The following is an 11850-nucleotide window of genomic DNA, read 5'->3' as shown; positions in this document are numbered from 1 at the left end:
TGAATAAAGTTTCAGGGCCCAACAGCTTAAATTCCCTGTGGTGGAATCCAACAGCAGATCCCATGTGGTGCATATCTTTGCCAGCATTCCTCCTCTGGGGTGAAATGCAGGGTGTTGTATGAGAGGATGTGCTGAAGATGTTTGAAACTGCGGCACCAGCGCTGGCTGCTGCAGCACACTGGAGTCCCGATCTCTTTTACCTTGTATATTAAGCACTAATCTTTTAGCGAATATTAGTTTATAGAAATGATATATTTTTTTAAATCATGCTTTTGTTTCTGTGCTTTTCTGGTATATAAAACACTTTTGAAAAATGGACCACCAAACCAGTCTTTGTTGTTAATTTAATGAAAACTAAGGATTTTGTTCTCCTACTATAATTAGCACGTTAGAAATTTATATGTAAAGTAAGTTTTAACCCAAATTATTTTTAAGTTTTGTCCTTTAGTTTTTAGTTCCTTTATTTTAGTTCATAAGAGTGGGAAAATAAAATAGCCAGACATAGTGGACTACACCTTTAATACCAGCGCTTGTGAGGCAGAGGCAGGCAGATGGATATCTGTGAGTTCGAGGCTGGCCGGTCTACCCAGTGAGAGTAGTACTCTGCTCTGTACTAAGTTCCACAATCCAAGATAGCCAGAGTTACATAGTGAGACGCTTATCGAAAAACAAACAAACAAAAAAGGAGTGTGGAAATAGTTTTTAAAAATAAGTTTGATTTTATAATTTTGTAATAGCAAAAATTTTTACTGAATGAAACTTTATATTAAATTTAATTTTGAAAAACTAAAGTAGAGGCTGATGAGTTTAGTGGTCCACACCTTTAATCCCAGCGCTTGGGAGGTAGAGGCAGGAAGATCTCTGTTAGTCTCTTCTACACTGCAAGTTCCAGGCCAACGAGAGCTATATAGTGAAACTGTGTCTTAAAAAACAGAACTATAAAGTAATAGTGTAGATACGATCCAGGCATCTTTAAAGGGACCGACCTAGGTCCTCTGAATGTGGGTAACAGTTGTGTAACTTTGTCTTTTTGTAGGCCCCCTGTCAGTGGGACCAGGATTTATCCCTGGGGCATGAACTGGCTTTTTGGAGCCCATTCCCTATGGTGGAATATTGTACTCAGCCTCCATATAGGGGGGAGAGGATTGGTCCTGCCTCAACTTGATATGCCAGATTTTGTTGACTCCCCATGGGAGGCTTAAGGCTCTCTCTCAGAGGAGTGGATAGAGGCAGGAGGAAGTGGGAGGAGGGGGAAATGTAGTTAATATGTAAAATGAATTTAACAATTAAAAAAAAAAGACTTAACCTAAAGAAAAACTTGCTGGGCATATTCTTGTAATCACACACTTGAGAATAAGAGACAGTAGGAAGGAAAGTTCAGGGCTAGACCTGACTACATAGCAAAGCCCTTGTCTAAAAAACAAAGTACTTTTATTTTTATTATTCTTTAATGCTTTTAATAGTTAATGTCACAATTCATTTTTCCCAAAGCAAAATGTGGATAAATATTTAAAATAGAGCATGAAGGTTAGAGATGGCTCAGTACTTAGAGTACTTACTGTTCTTACAGAAGAGCTGAGTTCACTTCTCTAAAAGAAGTAAGAACGCACTGAAGAAACTTCAGCCAGTAGTTGTGGCTTAACCAGGGCAGAGTTCCACATAAAAACCAGGCATGGAGATGCTAGAACAGAGTCTAGAGTATGCCTGTGGTTGAATCTACTCTTCAGGTGACTAGTTCTGCATAGCCTAAACCCTCTATCCTTAGTCGTGTAAATGATCTTTCTGGCCAAGCTAACCTACCCCTAAAACTATTGTATGTGGCCAGTTCCACCAAAAACAAAGACAAAACTTTAGAGAATGGCATCTCTTCTCTCTCCCCTCCTTCCCCTCTCTTTTGGTTTTTTTGAGACAGGGTTTCTCTGTGGCTTTGGAGTCTGTCCTGGAACAAGCTCTATGTAGATCAGGGTGACCTCAAGCCCACAAGAGATCTGCCTGCCTCTGCTTCCATAGTGCTGGGATTAAAGGCATGAGGTTGTTTTCCATTTCAGAAAGAAATACTACATTCTGGTAGAAAATTTCTTAATTTTCACTGTTAAACATGAAAGCTTCCAAATGCTTTAGATAAGATATTCGTCTAGTAAGAATTTACTCTAGAACATTCATTTAGGTAACTCTGCTGTGCTACCCTTGGAGCCTTATAGGGGCTTTAGTTTTTCAAGGGTGCCTCATCAGCCAGGTGCTTTCTCCTAATTGTTTCTCAGCAGTAAGCAATTAAAATGTGTTGAATGGAGCTGAGTTTTCAGGTTAGCATGTAGTTCAGTTCATAGACTGTTTGCATAATATTCAGGAAGCTCTGAGTTCCATTGCCCGCTATGCATAAAACAGGCATTGTGGCGCTACCTGTAACTCCAGCACTTGTGAAATAGAGGCAGAAGGATCAGGACTTCAGGGTCATTCACAGCTACAGGGTGAGTTCTAAGCCAGCTGAACTATTTGAGACCCTGCTTTTAAAAACAGATGCCGGCACACTGTGTGCGTGTGCGTGTGTGTGTTTGTGTGTGTGTTGGCCAAGGCAGGCAGATCTCTTTGAGTTCCTGCCAAAGTTCTCATAGTGAGACCTTTTCTCAGAAAAAAAAAAAAAAGCTGGGGGTGCGGAGACAAGAAATTAAGCATAAGAAGCAAGGTAGGGAAAGAGGAAGAGAGAAAATGTCCACAGAAACCATAACCTATGTAGTGGGTTGTTATTTTCTCCATCTTCAACATCATCAACTGACTTCATAGGAAACTGATTTAAAGTCAGAGTACTTGTGAGACTTCTTAAAACTTTGATTCCCTTGGTATGACCTCACCCGATTTTGGGAAAGTTCTTTAGGTTCCTTCCTTCCTTCCTTCCTTCCTTCCTTCCTTCCTTCCTTCCTTCCTTCCTTCCTTCCTTCCTTCCTTCCTTCCTTCCTTCCTTCCTTCCTTCCTTCCTTCCTTCCTTCCTTCCTTCCTTCCTTCCTTCCTTCCTTCCTTCCTTCCTTCCTTCCTTCCTTCCTTCCTTCCATGATTATGTGATGGCTATTTTGCCTGCATGTATATCTGTGCACTACCTGCATTCTTGATACCTGAGGAGGCCAGAAGAGAGGGTCAGACACCCTGGAATTGGAGTTAAAGTCATGAACTTCCATGTGGGTGCTGGGAATTGAACATGGATCATCTAGAAGAGTAGCAAGTGCTTTTAACCATCGAGCCACCTCTCCAGGCCCAAGGAGGCACAGTCCATTGGCCAGTCATGGGAGAACCTGTCTTTAATCCCAACACTGAGAGACAAAGCCAGGCAGGTTGCAGGTTTGTTGTTTGTTTGTTTAATTCTAGGCTAGCCTAGGCTACACAACTAGAGTTTATCTCTAGAATAAAAACAAAACAAAAGCCTTAAGAAAACTAAAGGCTAGCCATCACCTAGTTTGCGCTATAGCTATTAGGTGAGCAAACGTTTGGCAGCTGACTTAGCAGTTAAGAGCACTTGCTGCTTTTCCAGAGGACCTAAATTGGGATCCTAACACCCAACTTGGGCAGATCACCACCACCTGGGACTCCAGTTCCCTCTTTAGACTACCTCAGGCACCTGCACATATGTGGCAGACACTCGGATAAGTATAAACAAAAATAAATTATTTTTAAAAACCGAGCCTAGGAGAACTCCTGAGTTGCCAGATACTTAAAACTTTTTAGAATCCGCCGGGCTGAGGTAGCACACGCTTTTAATCCCAGTAGGTGGATCTCTGAGTTCAAGGCCAGCCTGGTCTACAGAGTGAGTCCCAGGACAGATTTCAAAGCTACAGAGAAACCCTGCCTCGAAAAAGAGAAAAGGAAAAAAAAATTAGACTCGGACCTTATATCAAGCATGTTGTCTTAACTCTCATGTGTTTACGTGAACATAGATCTTTTGTTTCCTTGAAAGACATGATAGGGGCTGGAGAGATGGCTCAGAGGATAAGAGCACTGGCTGCTCTTCCAGAGGTCCTGAGTTCAATTCCCAGCAACCACATGGTGGCTCACAGCCATCTGTAATGAGATCTGGTGCCCTCTTCTGGCCCACAGGGATACATGCAGAATATTGTATATATAATAAATAAATAAATCTTAAAAAAAAAAAAGAAAGACATGATAGTGTAAGTGCCTTATAGACTAAAGGGGAAGGAGATCATGATGCAGTGTGAGGACACGTTGGTGCTTTTTTAAAAAGGTATTTTATCTTTGTGTATAGTGTATTCACAACCTGAGCACTTACAGTGAAGAAAGATGTTTGCATGACATCTTGCTACTAATACCAGTGCTTGGTCTACTAAATAGTTACTTAAACTAGCCATGAGATTCTTTATATTCATCTCAGAAACTTGGAGCTTTATATGTTATGATCTAATTTTGTTTCCAGCTGCTCTTTTACTTATTTCCAAGATTTAGATGGAAAATGCATTTTGAGTCAGGAAACCAAGATTTTAGTTCCAGCCGCCCTTGGGGAGAGAGGAATTCTTTATAACACAAACAAGTTTAAAAAGAGATGAGGATTTTTTTTTTATGTTTAGTTTTTTTCTGCTTTCTTCCCTCCTGGAACTGGCTAACTGTGTTATGTGATCTGCATGCATCTGTATTTCAGCTTAGTAGTCCCTAAATTGAGGAATAAGTTAAAAATCTGTACTTTAGGTGATACATGCAGGCTAGATGTTTTCCAACAGTACTATTGTGAGCATATTATTTTTTTCTGAAGGATCCTTTATTTTTATTTTCTTTCTAAAAGCAACTGTGTTTATTTTTGTTGACTAATCTTGGGTTCTTTGGTTTGATGTGCATACTTGTCAGTCCTTACAAGCGGTTTAGCCTTTTTTGTAATCTAATCAAACGCCCACCATCCAGTGTTAAGAGCAGATTTTCGTGGTTTCCGTTTCTGTCATAAGCACCAAGATGATTCTCTGTGTCTGATGCAGGTAACTGCCATACATAGGAGTCTTTCTGAGGAAAAGCAATTAGTTTTTTATTTGATTTATGTTTACTAGGAAATCCTTAGGTTGGTTTGAGTTCACTGTGGCACTTTTGAATAATACTAAAAAGATTGTAGACCTACATCCTCAGAGGTTTGAACATGAGAGATTTTGTGACAATTTACTTACATTTATTAAGAGATATTTTTAAAATTTTGTCCACAGGAAGAAATAATCTCTAGACATAATAAAATTGAGAATTTTTACTTTTTAACTGTGCAAGAGTTCAAGTAATTACTACTTTTTTTACATTGATCTACATTAGTCTCTACTTCCACTGGTTAGTTCTAGCTATATCACAGGATCACTTCTTCCTGAAGTCTCAGCTGCTTAACCAGGTCCAGGACAGAAATTAGTTATGGTGTCCATGGATACCTGGTTTATCATCTCTGACTTTTTGTCATTTTGTTTGCTTATACCTTGGGTTAGAACAAGTTGCATGATTTTTTTAAAATACTTTGTTACACTAATTCCCATTCAATTCATCCACCTTCTTAAAGTAAGTGTACAAATTCAATCATTTTAGTATTTTCAAGTTGTTACATAATAATCATCACAATAATTTTAGAAAATTTTATTACTTGTAAAGGAAACCCCATCATCAGTTCTATTTTGAGACAGGGTTTAGCCCATGCAAGTCTCAAACTTGCTATATATGGGAGAATCTCAAACTCCTGAACTTTCTGCTTCCACCCTCCACTCTCAAGTGCTGGGATTACAGAGCTTTGGGACACCATACCCAGCTATTGTTTTTCTCAGTTGTACTCATGAATAATGCTGCTATTGATGGTCTTGAGCAAACTCTGGTGTGAACCTGTGTTTAGTTCTTTAGAGAATATGCCTAGAAGTAGACATGCTGATTGATACCTAACTGGAGCTTTCTAAATAACTGCAGTATTTCTCCTGAAATGTTTCAAAATGCAATTACAAGTAACTTTTAAGGTTTTAGAGGTGATGTTGAGACCTGTGTGTCCCCAGATTTCAGAGGAACTAGAGTCGACTTCAACAGCGTGTAAATAAATACTGGCTAATGTTTGTAGTGTATTTGGCGCCAGGAAAACAAAAAGGTTTAATAATATGTAAAGACTCTATTTTATCAACATTAATGTAACCTGTGAATAGAGCAGTTATTAGCAAGGATTTATGTAACTATGAGGCCTTTTCCCAGATTACTATAAAACATTAATCCATCTGAAAATGGAATATGATATACAGTATTTTGAATAGTTGTTGAAATCTCCTAAAATATAGATTGCTCTGAGGGAGTTTGATTTTTTTTTAATTATTCAGAAACAGCAGATACAGAATTGATAATTCGGTTGCTCTGGTACTCTGAGAAAAGAACACTTAATTTCTGAGTTGCATGCCTTAGATCTTAGGATGGTGACTTTGAAAGTCAAAAATACCATTCTGAGCACTGAACCTGGGACACATATCTTACTGGGATTGGAAATACAAATGTGGGGCTGGAGAGATGGCTCAGAGGTTAATAGCACTGGCTGTTCTTTCAGAGGTCCTGAGTTCAATTCCCAGCAACCACATGGTACTCATAACCATCTGTAATGAGATCGGGTGCCCTCTTCTGGTGTGCAGGCAGAACACTGTATATATGATACATAATTTTAAAAAAAAGAAAGAAAGAAATACAAGTATGCCAAAAATAAATAAATAAAATTAAAAAAAAAATAAGCCATGCAGTGGTGGCTCACCCCTTTAAACCCAGCATTCAACAGGCAGAGGAAGATGGATCTCCAAGTTTTAGGCCAGCCTGATCTACAAAGTGAGTTCCAGGACTACACAGAGAAATCCTGCCTTGACAAAACCAAAAGGGGAAAAAAGAGAAAATACAAATGTGGAAGCAACTCTGTAGATAAAGTTAGTAAAAGTGGTTTCTCTTGTTTGAAACACTACTGTTAGGTTAATATCCTACCCCTTGCTCAGATATCCTCTTATGGTCCAGAGGGCAGCTTTTGTCTTCACTGTTAATGATACTTAGTTTATCATCCCTAGGGGAAAAAAAATCCCATCATTGGAAGTGGCATATTCAGATGGTTTTATGTAAATAATAATAATTATTATTATTATTGACTGGCACACATGTGGTCAGAGGAAAACTTGACAACCTGCAGGAGTTGGGTCTCTCCTGCTTAAGTAATCAGGTTTGGCGGCAAATGCTTTATCTACTGAACCATCTTGCTGGCCCTTGTTTTTTACATGATAACTATTTCTAATTTTAAGAATGAGTTTAAAGAATGAAGCCACTTAAGCTTAGTTTTATTCCCACTTGCCATTTTATCTTATATTTCTTAAGATTTGTATCATTTTTTAGTAAACTTTAAGTCACCAACATCTTAAATGCAATTCTGGTCTTATACTAACAAATATTTCTATTTATATTATTTTGAGCAGTATATGTTTAGATTTGTACTTAGTATGGCTTTATGAAGTCCTAATAGATACTATATAGTTTCCTGCCATCCTTGCATTTCATAATAATGAGAATTAGAGTGTTCTTCTGGTACTTCTTGTCCCTCGAGAATGTTGTCCTGACCATCATGGATTTCCTCCTCCTCCTCCTCCTCCTCTTCCTCCTCCTCCTCCTCTTCATATCTCCTGAAAACTTGGGTCTTTAGTTGTATTGTTTCACCATCAGTGCTCCTTTGTTCACCATAGTAAATACTGTGTATATGAGGGAAGCAGAAGAAGATGTATGAACTTATTGGTTCTTTCAGCTTATTTTGGTCCACTCGAAGGTATGTTAAATGGCGATGGTGTAGTAGGTCAGTAGAAGGACACATCATTGTCACATTGATATCTGAAAAATACAAGTTAAAAATTCATCCTGCATATAGTCACAATTTCATGTTGGGTTTTGTTATATGAGATATAATTTTATCTTAATACTTACAAGTGGAGTTAGATTTAATTATCTTTATATTAATTAAAATGAAATGAAATTCTTGAGTTTCATATCACCAAAATAAATATGAATTCATTGAATTTACAGTTGATATAATTGCTAGAAGCAATCTTAAAAAGAAAGAAACAAAGGCAAACATACAACAACAACAACAAAAAAAAAACAGCCATACTACCCAGGGTCATATGTCTTCATATGTTCTCTCTAATACTACTTGCTAATATTCAAGGTAGTAAAGTTGAATAAAAAAGACTATAAAATTAGGGGCTGGGTGGTGGTGGCGGCGCACACCTTTAATCCCAGTACTCAGGAGGCAGAGACAGACATATCTCTGTGAGTTTGAGGTTAGCCTGGTCTACAAGAGTTAGTTCCAGGATAGGCTCCAAAGCTACAGAGATACCCTGTCTTGAAAAAACAAAAACAAAAAAAGACTATAAATTGTCACTCCCTTTCCCCGGGCCACTATCTGCCATCTCTTTAGCTGTCTTCCAAGCACTTTTTTAGCATTATATAAAGCATTGATGATTAATAACTCATTCTTTATAATGAGTCAAAATATAATTCATCAGGCATATTGGTGCATATGCCTTTAATCTCAGCACGAGGGAGGCAGAAGCAGGCAAATATATTTGAGTTTGAGGACAAGCTTTGTCTACACATGAAGTTCCTGGGCAACTAGAGAGCTACATAGTAGAAACGTTGTCTCAACATTACAATACCCCCCCCCAAAAAAAAGTCAAAATACCAGTCAGAAAAGAATCTTTTGTTCTTTAAAAAGTGCAAAATTTTGCATACTTTCTATTTCATTATTTTGTAGGTATAGATGTTCCAAATTCCTTGGAATGTAGAATGCTTGCTTCAATTTATTGTGTCCAACATTGAGTTCTATAAGGTTGGAAAGATTAAATATATCATATGGAATGTCTTTCAGTTTGTTATGTGACATTCTTAGAGCATTAAGTTTTGGAAGTTTGTCAAAATAATTGTCTGGTATAGATGAAATTGAATTATTTTCTAAAGATAGGTACATAAGTGAGGAAGGCAGTCCAGGGGGCATTGATTCTAATCTGTTATTACATAGGTTGAGCTGCATCAGTTTTTCCATTTTTGAAAGGTTCTTTTCTTTTAACACTGAATCAGAAAGATGATTATAGCAGAGATCAAGCATAGTCAGATTTTCCAGTCCATCCATGGCATTTGTTTGAAGTCTGGAGATTTCATTATAACCAAGAAGGAGTCTTTCCAGAGATTTAGGAAGAGGAAGTGGAAATTCTTCTAAGTTGTTGTGCTCTAGATGAAGTTGTTGTAGATTTGAAAGTTTAGCAAACACACCATAATCAATCTTTTGAGATTTAATTTTATTGTGGCTGAGGTTAATTTCCTTAAGATGGGTTGCATTGATGAATGAATTTGCAGGCACAGCCTCGATGTCATTGAACTGAAGGTAGAGTTGCTGAATGTGCATTGGAATATTTGGAATAGTCTTGAGTTTACGATTGTCACAGTACATCGATGTTGGAAAGCTAGTTGGGCAAAAGCATTCCTTAGCACAACCTAAAATATTCTGATAAAAGGGTACTCCATAGTCAATATTTTGATGAAACTGGAATTCTGGCTCATAACCCTCATTTGGCTCTTGGTCATACTCTTCATCCCATTGATAAGCTTCGTATTGGCAATATACTCTAACTCCAAAACAGAAGAAAAGGACATGTATTGGACTTAAAAAGCCCATGGTTTGTTAGGTTGGTTTTTTTTTGGTCCTATAGCAAAGAAAAAAATGATTAATAATAATTCTCATAGAAATTGACACATTTAAGATTTATTATATTGGTACCTATATATATAACAGAATATTCAGGAAACACGAGCAAAGCTCACATCAAAACTTAATGTTTAAATGCCCATGAAGTAAAATTAAGAGTCACACGTGGCATTGAACAGGAGTCAGAAGTGTGCTGTTCTGGACTTTTTACTAAGTAGTCACTATCTTTCATTTGTTTACTTTGTTTTTTATAGACCGAATTCCCTGTGTAGCCCTTACTGACTTGACTTACTATGAAAACCAAGCTGGCCTTGAATTACAGGCAATCCTCTGCCTCCCAAGTGCTGAGATTACATGTATTAAACACAGTACTATATACAGTCATTAACTTTTAAAAGAATCTCAGTTGTCTTGTTTTCTAGACTTAGGTTTGTAATAATAATGTGACGTCACTCAACTCCACTGTGAATGCTGAGCATTCTTTCTAACCATTCTGTCTGTTAGTGATGGTTGCTGCCTCTGTGAACAGTTAAAGATTTTTGCCTATTAAAAATTTTTATTGAAACAAAATCTTGCTCCCTCCTACTGCTGTTACTAAAATCCTTTCCTTGTTCTTCAAAAGAACATTCTTTTATATTTGGTAACTTGTTTAGAAAACACTGTCATGTGTTTTTCTTGCAGTTTTCTGTCTATCTACACCTCCATATTTTCTTCTTGAAACAGTTTCTCAAATCTTAATTATTTTGTCGCCAATTTGTTGAGTAACTCTAACAAAGCTCAAGTGCACGCAATATTTACATCTTGCAAAGTTTACATTCCCATTAGATTAATATTTTCATGTTTTCTTCCTGACTTTCTTTTTTCACTAAGTTTTTCTCTCCCTCCTTTCCCCCACCTCCCTCCCTCTACCTTCCTCCTCTTCTCCCTCCTTCTTGTTCTGCCTCCTTCCTGAGACAGGGTCTCATAGAGCCCAGGTTAGCCCTCAGGCTTGCTATTTAAGTGAAACTGTCCTTAAACTCATGATCCTCTTGTCTCCCCTTCCCAGGTCCTGAGACTACAAGGATTATTACTATATCTGGCTTTGAATAATCTTTTTGAGCTACGGTCTGAATGTACGGATATTAAAAATGACTGTATACTGCATTTTAAGAATGTTGTATTGAGTTGGATTGTAAGGTGACACCTTTACAGATAACTAACAGTTTTTTTGGTTGAAACTTGAATAAGGATGGAGTATGTTTTAAACAAGGAGGTGAAAACTTAATTCAATCATTAATTCTGTCATTTAACATTTCTGCCTCTTGCTTTATTAATAATAAGAATTGCAGTTGCTGAGCATGTGCACGTGCATATAATTTCACCTGATCAGGGGTAGATCATTTGAGCTCAGGAGTTGGAGGCCAATCTAATAATACAGTAAGACACTTCTTCAAAAGAATAAAGTAAAATTTGTAATTATACTTAAATTAAACATTACTGTGGGTGTGTATACATGCATGTGAAATCAAGAAAGACAACTTAAGGTGCCTTCATCTGGCATCATCTACCTTTTAATTTTTTAAGACAGGCGTCTCTTACTGTGTTGGCTGACTGGCCAGTGATTCACAGGGACTTCCCATCTCTCCTCCCAGGTGCTAGGATTACAAGTGTCACCACACTTGTTTATTTATTTATTTATTTTAACATGGGACTGAGACTCAGATCTTCCCGCTGGCATGATAAGTAAGAATTTTGCTGACGGTCTATCTTCCCAGCCCCATGGATTGCCTGCTTATCTTTATGTTGTCTTAGTCTTGCTACTTACGTCAGCTAAAAGATAAAATCTCACTTTTTCTTTCCTTTTTTTTTTTTTTTTTTTTTTTTGAGACAGGATCTCACAATGTTACTAGGCTAGTCTCCAATTTGTAAAGTTCAAGCAGTCTTTCCTGCCTAAGTCCCCTGACTTAGGCTCACAGGAGATATTCATATAAAAGTTCTTGTCAAATTGAAAACTACTGTCCTACGAAAAAACAAAAAAACTACAGTTGAAATGAACATTATTTAGAAAAAATGTTAAAGGAAAAAAAATGTATCTTTTTCCCCTGAGACCTTTTTTTTCCTCCAGGAGTTTTATGAATGAATGAACAGGTAAATGCCCTAACATT

General features: G+C 37.4%; 2 protein-coding genes across 2 annotated transcripts in view; one reads left to right on the top strand and one right to left on the bottom strand.

Annotated features, from left to right (window-relative positions):
* Positions 1-11850, top strand: part of Cenpp (centromere protein P) — a 196844-nt gene that overhangs the window by 58145 nt on the left and 126849 nt on the right. The window lies entirely within an intron of this gene.
* On the bottom strand, positions 7308-9676 carry Omd (osteomodulin). The gene is made up of 2 exons (XM_057787181.1): positions 8737-9676; positions 7308-7836 (listed from the first exon to the last, which is right to left on the bottom strand). Exons 1-2 carry the CDS (start codon positions 9674-9676, stop codon positions 7481-7483), a joined length of 1296 nt encoding a protein of 431 aa, XP_057643164.1. The 3' UTR covers positions 7308-7480.

This window comes from Chionomys nivalis, chromosome 13 (assembly GCF_950005125.1).
Source record: "Chionomys nivalis chromosome 13, mChiNiv1.1, whole genome shotgun sequence".
Lineage (NCBI taxonomy): Eukaryota > Metazoa > Chordata > Mammalia > Rodentia > Cricetidae > Chionomys > Chionomys nivalis.
This window is presented reverse-complemented; position numbering and strand designations above follow the sequence as displayed.